Source organism: Mycetomoellerius zeteki, unplaced genomic scaffold (genome assembly GCF_001594055.1).
Source record: "Mycetomoellerius zeteki isolate Tzet28-1 unplaced genomic scaffold, Tzet1.0 scaffold153, whole genome shotgun sequence".
Taxonomy (NCBI): Eukaryota; Metazoa; Arthropoda; class Insecta; order Hymenoptera; family Formicidae; genus Mycetomoellerius; species Mycetomoellerius zeteki.
In genome coordinates this window covers 35,770-51,673 of record NW_017256479.1, presented here as the reverse complement: position 1 = coordinate 51,673, position 15,904 = coordinate 35,770, and the positions used below count along the sequence as shown (strand labels likewise).

At 35.8% G+C, this 15,904-nt stretch overlaps 2 protein-coding genes across 3 annotated transcripts in view; one reads left to right on the top strand and one right to left on the bottom strand.

Annotated features, from left to right (window-relative positions):
* The window catches only part of drn (zinc finger AN1-type doctor no), a 25,609-nt gene extending 14,717 nt beyond the window's left edge, over nt 1-10,892 (bottom strand). The window contains exon 1 of one of the 2 annotated variants that reach the window (XM_018444703.1): nt 10,268-10,892. The gene's annotated coding sequence lies outside the window, so the exon portion shown is untranslated. Of the gene's footprint in view, nt 1-9,790; nt 10,006-10,267 lie in introns of those variants that run through there. The other variant, XM_018444708.1, reaches the window with a different exon arrangement.
* A 1,027-nt stretch (nt 10,893-11,919) lies between these two features.
* The window catches only part of Br140 (bromodomain-containing protein 140), a 5,852-nt gene continuing 1,867 nt past the window's right edge, over nt 11,920-15,904 (top strand). The window contains exons 1-6 of the mRNA XM_018444675.1: nt 11,920-12,472; nt 13,278-13,554; nt 13,800-14,643; nt 14,774-15,076; nt 15,538-15,712; nt 15,821-15,904. The exon at nt 15,821-15,904 is cut by the window's right edge and continues 320 nt beyond it. Of these exons, the coding sequence (XP_018300177.1) occupies nt 12,344-12,472; nt 13,278-13,554; nt 13,800-14,643; nt 14,774-15,076; nt 15,538-15,712; nt 15,821-15,904 (1,812 nt within the window). The 5' untranslated portion in view covers nt 11,920-12,343. The remainder of the gene's footprint in view (nt 12,473-13,277; nt 13,555-13,799; nt 14,644-14,773; nt 15,077-15,537; nt 15,713-15,820) is intronic.

Below are 15,904 nucleotides of genomic sequence, written 5' to 3'. Positions count from 1 at the left end.
TGGCTCCGCCTTCCTTTTCGGCGAGCAACAGCTGACAATAAATATGCGCGGAATTTAACAAAATTTAACCTACTTTTGTGACACATTTTCAATATAATACAAATTTCAAAGTGAAAATTTAATGAGAATGAGATTCCATTTTTGTACAAAACGTAGCTATCATTTTTGTGCGTTTGCAACAATGAAAGGTAAATTAATTGAAATTTTCTCTTGAATCTCAATCTAATTGTTGTGAATAAAATTTTCATTTCTCTTAAAAAAGTACGAAAAAGTCAATCTATCTATATCCATCAAAAAATATCCCGTTAAAGAAGATAAGATTAGTGCTCGATAAAAAGCTCTCTGAAAATAGAAAGAAAACAGCAAGTAATTATATATTGTCCAAATTTGCAAAATTTTATTCTCTCTCTCTCTCTCTCTCGTTTTTTTATGAAAGAATACAAAGGATTTGTGCATTTTTAAATTCACGATTCTCCAAGAACTGACGTTTCTTCTTGCCATGTATGTAAGAACTAAATTTAGGACGGGAGCAGGTAACGACCACGAAACTAAAAATGTTGCTCTCAAGTTTAGACACTAATATTGCCGCGGTATCATTTTTAACTCTACACCACGCAGAGAGATTGCATCCATTCAATAATAGACGGCGAAGAAAACAGGATCGACTAGTCTTAAAATCTGTGCAATTACACAACGGAACGCCGTGCGCGAGCACCTGCTATTTATGTTCCAACTAGACAGAAACTAGCGTTACTTCGCATTCGATATCGGGTGCTCCGATCGTTCAGAAAATGTGAAAGATAAATTTACCTTAGAAAGCGTTAACGCGCAAAATGAGTTTTCCGAACTAATTTCTCTCGCGAAATCCCATCGAGGATTCGTCGATCAAAGTCAAAGTGACGGCTCCCGTGTGTAACAACCGAACGAGCAATTCGAGCGCAACGAGATCATCGATACAGATACGGAAAAAGCATCGACACTTTATCCAGATCGGCTTTCTCTGCTCCTAGAATGACTTTTTTTCTTATTACAACGCATTAACGCGTATCGGTAAATGTTTTAGTTATCATACCGAAACGAAAGGCGGAGAATATTTCAGGCTCCTTTTCATCGAATCCAATTCGCAATAGTCTCAATGAAAAGACGTGTCTAGCATGATAGTAGATAATAGAAAAACGCACGCCAATTTCTGTCGCAATCATTAAATCATTGACAACCAGGGTTGAAAAAAACCCGGGCTTTTTAAAAAAAAACTCAACCCCCCCACTGGATTTTTATGGGGGTTTTATTGGATTTTATTGGGGTTTTTTTGGGTTTTTCGAGTTTTTGGGGGGTTTTTTTTGGTAAAATTGATTATTTGATATTTTTTTCACGTAATATTTAGTTTACGTTGTATTTATCATTATTCACTACCTTATTATCACTACCTTAATATTTTTATATGCAGAATGATAGTAGAACCATATTGTATAAAAAAAATTATACAATTTCGTTTAAAAAAATGGAGGTGACCTTTATATCTTTTTAGCGCCTCCGCCTAGAAGAAAGACAACATGACCAAAATACATCCCCCTTGAAACCATTCCACTTTCATCTGAAACATTTCTTCCTATCTCCAAAACTGTGGGTGTTATTCGGGTGGCCAGTCTTAAGTGACTCTCACCCTGTATATATCTTAAAATTGGTATATGTTAAAATTATATCACTTCAGTTATAATTTAGTATACATATATTCATTAAATATTTATAAATACGTCCCTTTTGTGTTTAAAAAATTTATTTTTCTACAATTCTAATAAAACTCAAAAAAACCCACAAATTGCGGGTTTTTTTGGTGTGGGTAAAATAATCAACCTTGTTGACAACTGACTACGAATAATAATGGCTACGTTTACATCGTGCGCTTAGTCCGCAACGTACCTATACGATAGGTATCTTTGTTTAATATACAGGATAAACAAGGACATCTATTGTATAAGCCGCGGCCTAAACGCGGCACAGGGTAAACGTAAACTATTAACAACAATTTCAATCGAAATCGAAGCGTTTTTCTATTGTAACTCTATAAAAGTGACACAGCTGGATGGCTATTTTCAGGTCTATTCGCGTTGTTTGCACTTTTTGCATTTAAAATCTTCGATTTTTTTTCACTCGAATATATACTCATCTCATTTAATGTCATATCTATAATAAAGTTAGATATAATAATAAGTAAAGCTTAAGCTGTAAGAAATTCATCAGTCAATTATTCTCACATTCAATTATAATTGTCAATTTTTTGCAGTTTAAGGTTCGGCTCTACCAATGTAAAATTAACTTTAACCTCGGCTCAATTACTCTACCCTTTTTTAATTCTAAGAATTAGGAAAAGATAAACAGTAAGTTAATCGAAATTAAAATTAATATATTAATGGATCCGGGTTGAAAGTTTACTACTTCATTACAGACACTGTTAAGTAATAATTTTAGGAGATTCAAGCAACGCGAACAAATCTCTCGAGAATCAAGATTTGCATGAATGCTAGCTTTGCGACGGACTCAAATGACAAATGATCACGAAACGCGAACATTTAAATGGAAATAAGGTTATCATATCTGAATTATAAGAAGAGTACATATGTACATTTTTTTAAAAAACAAACCAAGGACGGGAGGATATAATTTTTTTATGTATTAAATATAGATATTTAATAAAATTGCTAAGACATAATTTTTATTGACAATTCTTATTAATATAATTTCATATAAAATATAAAATTTTAATTAATGACCGGAAATGTTATTGTCTCAAAAAGAATACATGTACTATTCTTAGGTCAGCTAGGTTTTTCATTTGTTGATTAACTGTAGTTAGACTCAACTCGATGATAATGTAAAAATTGTATTATTTAATCTAATGGTTAATCACTAAACTGACTTGTAGTAAATAATTTTTAAAGTTAACACTAAAAAAACCATTAGTTTATTCATTAATCGTAGCTAGAAAATCACAATTTTTATATTATCAAATCAAGTAAGGTTAAGTCAAACCACGAGATAACCGGATAATAAAAAACCGGACTTTAAAAGAATACGGCTGGTGGGAACCTTAGATGGGAAGCACGCGTTCAAAATGTTGCGGTCTGCCCTGTATAAAAAAATTCATACATCACTTATTTACGTCAATACAACGATTGTGCCTCGGGAGAATTTCGAGATTTGTTCGGGGATCGACGCTCTAGATTTATTTCTATCGCTATAATAGATTTCCCGCGCACGCGGAAACGCACGACGAAACGGAATATCGCGTGCACGTGTGCGCGCGCATTCGCGACGTCCCGCATTTTTCGCGCACTCACGCCGATGCGATCTGGAGATGATTCATATTCGTTTTGTGGCTCGAACGCGGGCGCCATAGCGCCGCGCTCGCACGCGTTACAAGCAAGGACGCACCACGCTATCGGACGATATGCGCGAAAAAATTTCTAATAGCCAGCAGCATATTTAGAAATCCACCCGGAAACCACTGGTAGCAGGAAGACCACTAGACGACGCTAGAGAGCATCGTTATTAATATGAATGCTTAAAAAGATTAACATCGTTAGAAAGTATTAATATTGGAAGACGAAATATATATATAAAACAATAGAGCATGTATCGACAAAAGTATTACGAGATGTTATATTATAAATTATTTCATTGTAAAGTATTATAATATAGATATGATTACAATCTCGATATTCCAATCAATAGAAACATATTAATGTAAAAAGTATTACAATATATTACAATAAACAATTATATTTTATTAAAAAGTATCATAATATAGATGTGAATAATTATTATATTCTCGATATCTATACAATTTACTCTTTCATTTAAATCTCGATGTAAAAAAATCAATTGTTTGATATAATCCTTTAAACGTAAACATTAATTTGAAAACAACCTTAAAAAAAAAACTCGTTGCTAATTAAATCTCCGATACAGCTTTATCATCGTTAATTTTTAACAATTATGTTTTTTTATAAAAATATGTATCATATATTAATTATATATTATATTTTCGATATTTATATAGTTTCCTTTTTAATTTACTCTTTAAATTTCGATGTAAAAAATCAATTTTTTATATCATTCTCCAATCGTAGACTTTAACTTCGAAAATGATCCATCACTAATTAAATCAAAATTTAGAAAAGACTCGTTGCTAATTAAGTCTCCGATAGTGCTTGGTTATCGTTAATTTTTAACGGTATCCGTCGTGGTCCGTCGATAAGCCATCCCCCCATTGGTGATACTTAAATGAATAAGAGTGGCGATCCTTTTTTTTTGAATGGTCATCCCCGTGCGTCTCTACCTGCTTGTCTCGGGCAGGCATCGAACTTCACGACGACTTCGCAGTTTTCACGTACACGCGCGCGCGCGTGCGTGAGCACGAAGAGTACATTGTCCCAGAGAAAGAGAGAAAAAGAAAGAGAGGGAGAAGGAGAGAGTGAAAGAGAGAAGACAGAGAACACACAAGTCCCTAAAGTCTGTCGCGCGTGCAGACGGAGCGCATTGTGCGCGCACGCGCCTGACGCGTGTGCGTGTACGTGTGCGCGTGCGTGCGGCGAGCGACGCCGCTGCGTGTAAAAGCCGAGAACGCGAAAAAACGTAAAAATAAAATATTAAATCGCAGATATAATTACTAGCCTACGCGAAAAATAGAAAAGAAAGGATGGAGATTGATCACGCAGTGGAATTCCTTGTTTCGAAATTTAGGTGCGGAATGTAGACTCGGAAGTCTTGGCTTTTCACTTTTCTGAATGAATGGCGTGCGAGGCAAACGGAACGTGGCAAATGTTTACAATGCTTCGAGCCTCATTATCTGATTTCAAAATTACGGACTTTTGTCTCGTCTGACTCTCGTCTTTTCTACCTGAAAGCAGGGACTTTGAGGATTGCTGCATAGATTAAAGACAGAATTAAATAGATAAGTATTTGGTGACAACACAAAGTTAACTGTAAAGGTGTGTGTGTATACAAAATTTCAAGTCTCTTTTCTTTTCTCAAAATATTCACAGGTTTAGTTAGCAATTGTGAGCTACAGCTAAGCATCAGGCAATAGTTCGTCTCGGATATATTGTGCGTTTGATAATACAACACACTTTATATTATAGTAGAAATATAGGTCACAAGGGCAGTCGACCTTAATTCGCATCGGTGAATTGTTTACTGTGTGCATTTCGCTTTGAAGTCAATTGGTTTGTACAATTCCATTATTAATAACCTTTTTACTAACTAGTTTAAGTTACTTTAATTTGCTCCATCAATCTTTTTTCAAGTATCTTCTAATTTTAGAAACAGATGACAAATAACTTAATTAAGCTTAATCAATCATTCAATTGATTATCGGTCATTTCGCTTATTTTAACAGGTGTCGTCAGTTCTGCAATAATTTCAATGTTCTGCATATATTACAGCATGTTTGTGTATCAATCAAGGCAAGCAATTGGAGAATCGGGCATTCAGAGCGCACAAATTTGTGTCGATTCTCTCGACATTATTTCTCTTTACATATAATTTTAGTTGTCAACTAAAAAAAACAAACAAATTATGAAAGGACATTCAATATCAAATATAAGTGACAGAAAAGTCAATATATTTCAACATTAATTTAACATTATTTTAATGTTAATTGTTTATTACAAAATCAATAGTTCCAATCTTGTGTAAATATAGGTTATACATTAAAATACTTTAAATTCTTTCGAGTGGAATCTCACTTTAAAAAATGAAAATTGAGTCTTGAAAAAGAATGACTCAATTTGCGATCTTTAAGGGGATTGCACTTTTCAGAATGAGATTCACTCTGAAAATTTTAGAGAGTAATTTTTAATATCATAAAAATCATTTCTAGTAATCATTAAAAATGTAGCATCGAAGAATAATAGTGAAGTTCACTTCTTTCATTATCATTCTTTACAATTAAATGACAACTGTATTAGACTTCGTGTAATTTCGCTTTTACTTTGTTGCTAGATAAGATTTAAGAATTTGTATGAAGGAGAGAGCATATAGAATCAGGAAGGAAGAAAAAAAGAAAGATGTATTTATTAATACCGAGCAAATGTTTTGAAAGAATATAACAAGACAAGGTAGAGCAAAAAAAATGGCAAATTTAGAGCGCACTAACTGCAATTGTTACTCGTAAATATAAACAGTGTGATTAAACGTCACATAAGTACTTTCATTTATAGATACTAAGCATCAAAAAACATAATAATATATTAAATGTTCGAATGTCATGTACTTGTTTTAAGCGGAAGATCCCTTATTTAGTATTAATGCGATTATAATGACAGACTATATTAAATTTTTTAATTATCTCGATTAAAAATTAATTAAAAATTAAAAAGTGCAATTTATATCTAATGCTAAATTCCTCGAGGGTGATGAATAATTACAATATTTTTTCTGTAATTGTAAATGGAGTCATATTTTAGCAGAAATTATAAAAAAGTGAAACTTATGAAAGATTTCATTGCCTATACAGTTAATATAAAAAAATACAGAAAAACCTACAAAATTATGTAACGTATAATAATATATAATTTAATATATAATATATAATTTATGATATAAGAAAGTAGACGATAAAGAATTTTAAACATGATATGCGTGACAGAGATATGCAAATAGGCAAGAATATAAAATAAAATTTTTATCTAGTAGTCATATATGGTATTAAGACGCACGTAATGAAGGTAAGATGCAATAGATAAACTTAGATCATAGGACATATCGATCTATATCCATAGATACAAATAGGACGTACGGAAAGCGGGGAGGAGGCGGAATTCATTATCGCTCACGGTCCGTTACGACGGTCATGAAAAAATGCTTGCAAGATACAGCGAAAGAGTTATGCGATTGACGTTAACGGCGATATTAAACTGCGGACGTGACTGAAAACAGGAACGTACCGAGAAAAGGAGAAGCGTCTATTAAATTCATCCGGCGTGCCGTCTAATCGAGTGTATCAAAAATAAGCTGCTCGCGCAGGACGTTTTAACATCATGGGAGGTCCTAGGAAATTTTCACGTTTTACGATGGATTTGATTTAACGGAAACTACGCGAGAGATCCTCATCCGCTTCAGTCTTCATCTTTAACTTCTGACTTCTTAACTTGATTGGAGACTGAATTTCTATTAAGAAAAAAATATTTCGTTCAATATAATTTAAAAAAAACTAGTTATCTAACTCTCTATTCCTGAAGTTTAATGCGTCGACGTTGTCTTTAATTTTCAGTGTTAGATAACTCCGCAATGATTTGCACTCTCTTGCCATGAGGCCATAACCATTACTTTTCTTAAATCAGTTCTCTAGCATTTGTGTAGTGGGGGGGGGGATATACAATAATTCTAGAAACTAGCCTTTATACTAAAAATAAAACTAAAATATCTATTTCAACTTCAATTAAAAAAACATTTCGGAAATTTTATAATTCGAAAAGTATTAATATAAAATAAATAAGATGCTATCTTTTTTTTACATTCTTTAACACGAAATATCACATTTATTCTTTCATATAGACATACATATAGATATACATATGTATTCGTAATAAATATATATCAGGCGATTAACACTTAAATTTTTCAGCCTTCTTGATTTTCACTTCTACTAATAATGCCCATTTATATCAACGTGGATTAACTTTAATCTTGGTTTTAACTTACTTTTTACCTTCTTCCAATTCTAAGAATTAAAAAAAGTAAATTAAATCGAGATTAAAGTTAATCTACATTGACAGAAATGGACTTAAAAAAATTAAAAAGCTCAAGTTGCTATAGGTTAAGTATGATTCAGTCTTTCTAGGAATCTTTTATTTCACAAAATCCAGGGTTAGAAGAAAGAGAAAAAGGGGGGAAGAAAGAGAATGAGTCATTTATGAAACGTTCTAAGACAAACAAATCTCCTCAATAAAAAGTGCATGCATAAATAGAGCTTCTGATAGAAAATATAAGATAAAATTACTAGCAGGTATAAAATAAAAAAATATACACGAAAAGAACAGTTTTGCTGAAAACTTGGATAGATGCAGATCTGAAAATAATTTTGTTGAACCATCAAAATAATTATATTATATATGAATGCTCAAGCATGACAATGCTTCAGAAAATTTCGACATTTTAGCAACCAGCTTGAAACGTTCAATATAATTATACTTTGATGGTCCAACAAAATTATTTTCAGATCCGTATTTACCTAAATTTTTAGTACTTCAACAAAATTATTCTTCCTGTGCACGTTTAATTCCTGTTTCTACCAGCATAGATTAACTTTAATCTCAGTTCAATTTATTCTTCATTTTTTTTCTAATCTTTAGAACTAGAAAAAGATGAAGAGTAAGTTGAGCCGAGAAAAAAAGTTAATCTATGTTGATGAAAATGAGCATAATTCTTAAAAAAAAAAATGAGTTAGCTGAACTAAGATTAAAATTAAACTAAATTGGTGGAAACTAGCATGAGAGAATAAAATAAAAAACATGAGTGAGAGAGAGAGAGGGAGAAAGAAAGGGAAGTACGGAGACAGAGCAAACGCGCGTTAATGACGTGGGCGAGAACGGCTGGCGTCAAAGTCGAGCAGGTCGAGTCAGGTAAAGCGCGTACGCGAGAGAGGAAGTACCGCGGTGTAGATACGAGAAATAATTCTTGATAAGGCGTGCTGCACGCTGGGAAACACGCGGCGAGAGAGTTCCGTTCGACCACCGAGGGCAACCAGTTCGCGATTCCGCGACTCTCGCCCGAGTCAGAAAGATTGTAAACAACAACGAGGACGCACGCGGGGAGGGGAGGGAATGCTCGAAGGGCCACCTGAAGGGAAGTGTATCGGCGAAAGAGAGCGAGAAAGGAGGAGGTGGGAGAGGCAAGGAGAAATGGCGTAAGCGCGTAAACGCACGGCATGCGTCACGAACCCGTTACAGAACGGACGCTTTTTTCTTTTTTTTTTTTTCTTTTCGGCGAGTAAAAAGTACATCCGCGTCTGGACGTTAATTGACCGAAAATTGGTCGTGGCGCGGCCTATACAGCACGGAAGCTTGCAGCAACTCCAGCAACATTTGCAATGTTACTGCAATATTCCTGAAACGTTGCAACAATGCTGGAATGATCGGAGTCGATCGTGTATCTTGAAACGAGATGAAAATCACAAAAATTAAATTTACCTTCAGAATATTTATAATTTCATTGAGTAATACCTACTAAATTTGCTCTCTTTCGTAATCTTCATTTTCAAGATACACAATCGATCCCCTGTGCTATATGGGAGCAAAGATATCTACTCGAACGAAACTCAAGGTAGCAACGGCGTTCCTATCTCGCGTGGCAGGAAAATAGATAAGAATTACGCGCTAGGTAAATTAGAAGAGACGCAGAGGTCTCTTATCTACATGTGCCTATATCGTGTGGCGTTTGATACGAAAATATCCCTTTCTTTCGGAAAGAGAGCGTTCTCTATGAGAATTAAACGGATAGCACTTGTGACGTCTAGCGTACGCATTATTCGAATCGGGTCGGAGCGCCGCCGTCGTGCAAGACCGACGGTGAAAAAGAGAGGCGACGTCGAGAAAGGAGAGAGAGTGGGGAGGAGAGAGTAAGCGAGAGAGAAAGAGAGCCGTACGTAAAAAGAGAGCGAAGGAGAGGGGAGGGAAGGAGAAGGAGAGGTTAAGAAAGAAAGAGAGGTCCCAGCCACACACGCGCATGCAAAGAGCACAACGGTGGCGGACACCCGCAGGGACCATGGCTTCCATCCTTGAATACGCACTTAGCGGCAAATTGCGTCGTTCCTTTGTCCGTCTTTCCGCTCGCATTTTCGCGCGACGCGGTCACTTAACACGTCGCGTCGGACGGAATCCTACGCGTCCGTCGCTGCCGTTCCGCGGCGTGGCGCGGCGGCGTGACGCGGCGACGGTGACGGCGGCTGCGGCTGTTCCCGGGGCCTCGTCGTCTCGATCGGAGATAATTGCACGTACGTAACTGGCGGCGAGGGGCCACGCGAGCAGGGAAAACGGGCTCCGCACGGGAATAAGTGCAACGCGAGGTGCGGAGGAGCGAGTAGCGACGAGGACGATGGTCCGAGAGGGGTTAGGAGAGGGGAAGGGGGGAGGGGGGATAAGGAGGAGGAGAAATAGTCGTCCGTCTCTTACGGCTATCCCCCGACCGAAAATAGTCCGCGGTGAGTTCGGGATAGTGGCTGTGTGCCGCGGGGGATAGAGAGCGCGCATGGGATTGCGACACTTACCGAAGGCTGTTGCGGTGCAGCAGGGCGCAATATGTCAGCTGACTTGACGCGCGACCGATCCCAATTCTGCGTCACTATTCCACATAATTCTCAGCGGAACATTCGGTCACTCGCGCTCGCAAATGAATCCCGCCTCTCGCGGAAACCGCTTGCCCGCCTCGCGTTTCACACTGTTTCACAATACGCGCGGATACGAGAGGAGGTGGAGAGGAAGGATAGAGATAGAGCGAAAGAATTGAAGAGGAATTAAACGTGACGCAGGGGAGGGGGCGAAAGGAATTACGGAGGATGATTACCGACGACGATTACTAGCGATAACGACGACGGCACGAACGGTCCTTTCCGGAGAAGAACTCTCTTCACACCCAACTCTCTCGTCTATTCCAGTCTACTCGAGGAAACGAACCACCAAAGCTTCGGACACGAGAACGAATACTGCTGATGTGACTGACGTAAAGTTAGATCTCTTTTGCTCTCTCCCCTCCACGCTCCGTCCGAGCGTGCCGTACGCAGGCGAATGACCACGAATTCGCCCGAGAGAGGATCACGGACCACGTGACTCACAGATGGGCAACTCGAACGATCGGCGCTCGCGCGGACTAATGATCAATGCGCCGATTGGTCGATGACTAGGGAATAATTGAAATTGCCTGACGTTCTTTAGACAACAGCCAATCAGTAAGCTCGACAAAACTGGTGGGGGTCGATTGTGTATCTTGATATGAGGTGTAAATTACACAAAAGTGAGCAAATTTACTAGAATATTCATAATTTAATTGGTCAATAACTAGTGAATTTGCTCACTTTTGGAATTTTCACCTCATTTCAAGATACACAGGCTGCGTTCGATTTGCACGCTCACACGCTGTAAGCACTCATGCTTATAAGCGCTGTTTTTTGGTGTTCGATTTGGTTTGTCAGTGCTCACATTAAATAAGTGAAACCGTTCATTTTGGCTATTGTCAGCGTTAAGGTTAGGCATGTAACTGATAATTGACAGTAAGTAATTCACTTCTTATACATTGAAAATAAAAATTTATTCAATAAAAAGTAATACTTTGATTTAAGTATTATTTCTTAAAATAAATATTTATTTACTGTAAACAAACGTCCCATTAGTACTATTTAAACAAATATTACAATTTTGTAACGTCGAAAAGTTATGATATATTAGTGAACAAAATAGATGCAGAAAAAGCATGCAAAGGTATAAATATAATTAATAATTCCAAATTTTATCAAAATTTAAAAAATTATTTATTTATACACAGTCCTACCAAGTACTAAATCCGTTTCGTTATGCAACGTTGTAACGTCATAAAAGTACTATTAGTAATTTCAAAACGCTTCTGCAGTACTACTTTATGACGTCATATTGTCAGTACTGACAGTGAATAACGAAACGCAGCCTTTGCGAGCACGAGTATGACGTCACGGATGACGTCATGAACACATCTCTGAGCGCTTACACCGCCAAAGCGAACAACGCGAGCAATGCTTATAAGCGCTTTAAGCGTGTAAGCGTGCAAACCGAACGCAGCCACAATCGACTCTCTGGTCGCAAAGGGGAATATCGATCTCAAGTTGGCAACCGTGTTTCTACCACACGTTTGCATCGGTTACGATCGTTCATTTAAACGTGATACCGAATTGTACCGACTCTTGCTGTTTCTGCCAATTTTCGCTGTGTGGATCACTGAAAACGTCAAAGTTACATTAGAAGAGTCGCCGAATGCGGACACAATATTTTTTGAAGAGTTTCTGATGAAATTATCGACTTTTGTGGTCGCTTCTAACAATTATTTGTATCTGCTCCAAACACTTTGATTCTACTACTGAGAATAAGTCGCCGGATAGTAAGAGCCAGCTCTTTCATCACTGAGGGAATTGGAGAAGATTAATGAAAAGATGATTATCTCCGTATGCCGTGACTGGTCGCTGAAATGTAATTGTTATTTACACTTGCACGTGGTACTGTGAGCTATAGCCACTTAGTAGGTTAACTATAGCGACATTCATCGGAGTATCGCGGTTGAGATTGGATTAATACGTGAGTTTATCACAACTGAAACGAAGATGAATACGCCGCAATCGAATAAGAAGAATAAGAAGGTAGGGAGAAACAGAATAGGTGTACCCAATGAAAGCGCTAGTCCTACAAACACAGAGACACTCAGCAGTCAGGAGGCAGCAAAATATGTTTTGGTACGAATAAACATAGGCCTGTTTTTTGTTATTGCATTGGACTGCACTAAAGCCTATTCTACAATGTACCCTTTGTTTCCTATTTCTTTCTGTTTGTCTCTTGCTTTTTTGACCAAAAGGCAAGAGACAAACAGCAAGAAACAGGAAACAAAGAGTATATTGTAGAATGGCTATAAAAGTTACGATGTGCTTTTGTATTTTTTTTTTTGCTTTTTATCTCTTGCCTTTTTACCTTTTCTCTTCTGTTTCTTTGTTTTCTATTGTCCAAATAGATTAATTCCAAAATTTTTTATCTTGCTTTTGTTGTCTTGTTTATTTATATATATTTCATTTTAAGTATGAGTGTATATTAATTCAACTACAAAGTACAGTTTTATAACTAACTACCTAATTTAACTTGTTCCTTGGATTTTATACGAAATTTATAATTTTTTCTCCACTAGTAAAAATTAAAGTAAAAATGTGTTCATTTTAATGTGGAATTAGATCCCAAGTTGCATGCAAATAGCTACTTCAAGTGTTCAGGTGAATAAAGTACAGATTCGAAAATACAAATTGGATAGATTAAATATATTAATTTCAATTATTGTTTAATTTATTATTTTAATAATAAAATAGTATCCTATTAATGTTTTAATAATAAAAAACATTTTAATAATACCCTATTTTTTATATATTTTTACATCATTTAAAGTATATAAATTGTTAAATAATTCAACTCCTGTTTCTATATGTATTTTTATCAAGCAAACAACTGTTTATAGAATTATTTGTATTGATAATGTGATATACTTCGATATTTAAGGTAAATCCCATAGGAGAGGATGGAAATAAATCAATTAAATTGGCTATCTTAGATGCAATTCCTATAATTTCTATGGATCCAAGTATGTTTGATGAGAAAATGCAAAAAAGTAATGCAGCGTCACTGGAAAAAGAAAAAGAAGACAAAAATATTCTTAATACTTTACCTATTGCCTCAGTTAAGGAAATAGAAGGCTATGAGGATCAATTAGGAGAGGCTGAGCCACTTCCAAATTCTTATATTAGATTTATGGAGCGTAGTGGTGAAGAACTTGATGGTAAAATATATTTTTTTATTTATATAATATAATGTCATAATGTTCAAATAGTGCTTAATTATATATTACAGTATTTTTTTCATTAAACAAATCATGTAAATAATATTCATATCTGGTAATATTGTACCTTTATATTAATAAGTATAATAACTTTCGGGTATTATACTTATTAATATGTTCTTACTGTAATATGAATTCTTGCTTTCTATATATTGTTATTATCATTTGAAATATCATTTTGACAGGAGAAGTGGAATATGATTTAGATGAAGAAGACAGTGCATGGCTTTCTATTGTGAATGAAAGAAGGTTAGCGTCTGGATTGACACCTGCATTAGAACCTGATACATTTGAGCTGTTGATGGACAGATTAGAGAAAGAGTCGTATTTCCAGCAACAAACTAATGGCGGAGGAGGTACTGCTGCAGATGAAGATGCAGTCTGTTGCATTTGTATGGACGGAGAATGTCAGAATAGTAACGCAATCCTGTTCTGTGATATGTGTAATCTTGCTGTTCATCAAGATTGTTATGGTGTACCGTATATACCTGAAGGACAATGGTTGTGTAGAAGATGCTTACAAAGCCCATCCAGGGCAGTAGATTGCGTCCTCTGTCCGAACAGAGGCGGTGCTTTCAAACAGACTGATCGTCCTGCGACGTGGGCACATGTAGTATGCGCTCTATGGATACCAGAAGTAAGATTTGCTAATACTGTATTTCTGGAACCCATCGACAGTATAGAGAGTATACCACAAGCTCGTTGGAAGCTTACGTGCTACATATGCAAGCGCAAAGGAGCTGGCGCATGCATTCAGTGTCACAAGAGCAATTGTTACGCAGCGTTCCATGTAACTTGTGCTCAGCAAGCTGGTCTATGCATGCGTATGAGAACGGTACAGCCTACTAATGGTGAACCAATGTTGGTACAAAAAACAGCTTTCTGTGAAACACATACACCTACCGATTATCAACCTTCCACGAATCCTGTGGATGCACGAAGAAGAGCGATAGCTAACAAGAAGAGCACATCAGCGCCTGTTATTTCCATTCCAACTATACCACCCGAGAGAATCAGGGAAATTGCTAAGTAATATTACAATTTTATTTTGATTTATATACGATAATAATTACAGTAGACACAATTTGAACATACTCTGTATAATAAAACTATTTTAATGAAAATTGTTGGATTTATACTTGTTATTTGATTTAATTAGTTTAGCGGAAGGGATACCAAAAAAAAGTCAATTAATACAACGTCTCATTGCTTATTGGACACTGAAACGGCAATATAGAAACGGTGTTCCACTTCTTAGAAGATTGCAAAGTTCTCATCCACAATCTAGACCACCTCCGCTTGGAGAACATCCCTCTTCGCCGACACATGATGGTGAATTGCGAGGAGAAATGTACCGTCATCTTAAATATTGGCAGTGTTTACGTCAAGATTTGGAACGTGCACGATTACTATGTGAATTAGTACGGAAGCGTGAAAAATTAAAAAAAGAATTATTCAAAGTGTTAGTACAGTTACAATGCATTATGGATAATGTAGACATCGGTTTTATTGATAAAAATTGGCATTAACTCTCAAATACTGAGATTGGTCCGTGAGACCACGTGAAGAAAACAAAACGCTATATCTCTTTTTGTTAAAGTACTTTCATAAAGACTGATTTATGACGGTTTAATTAATAAAACATAGATTTATAAAATTCCTGTGTTTTTATTTCAGTTTTTTTGAATCAATGTCTCAGGGACCAACCTCAATAAAAGTGTCACTACTTTTTACCTCAATACTTAAGGGTTAATACATTTTTTTAAGAATTAACTAGTAAGAATTAACTAGTAAGATAGAAAAATAAATCTGCAAATTGTTAAAAAAATATTAATAAATTCTTTATAGTTTTATAATGCCAATTTATATGCGCATAAAATATATTTCTTTTTAAATATTAATTTTAAGAAAAATTGATTGCAGAAAGGAAAAGTGTTTATGGCTTGAATTGCGACCATTTGAAAGTGTTTTACGTACATTGTTAGAAGCTATAAAGGCGAAAGATACAAATGATGTATTTGGACAACCAGTTAATATCAAGGAAGTCCCAGATTATCTCGAAATAGTGTCACATCCTATGGATCTCTCTACTATGCAGGTAATTATTTTACATTATTTGTTTATTTTATATGTTCATACTTGTTAAAATATATTTCATGTCCTGATCAAAATATAATCTATAATTATGTCATATTTTTCATTACAGGCAAAATTAGAAAAGCATGAGTACCATTCACTCTCGGTTTTGGAAACTGATTTCAATTTAATGGTGAGCAATTGCCTGGCATAT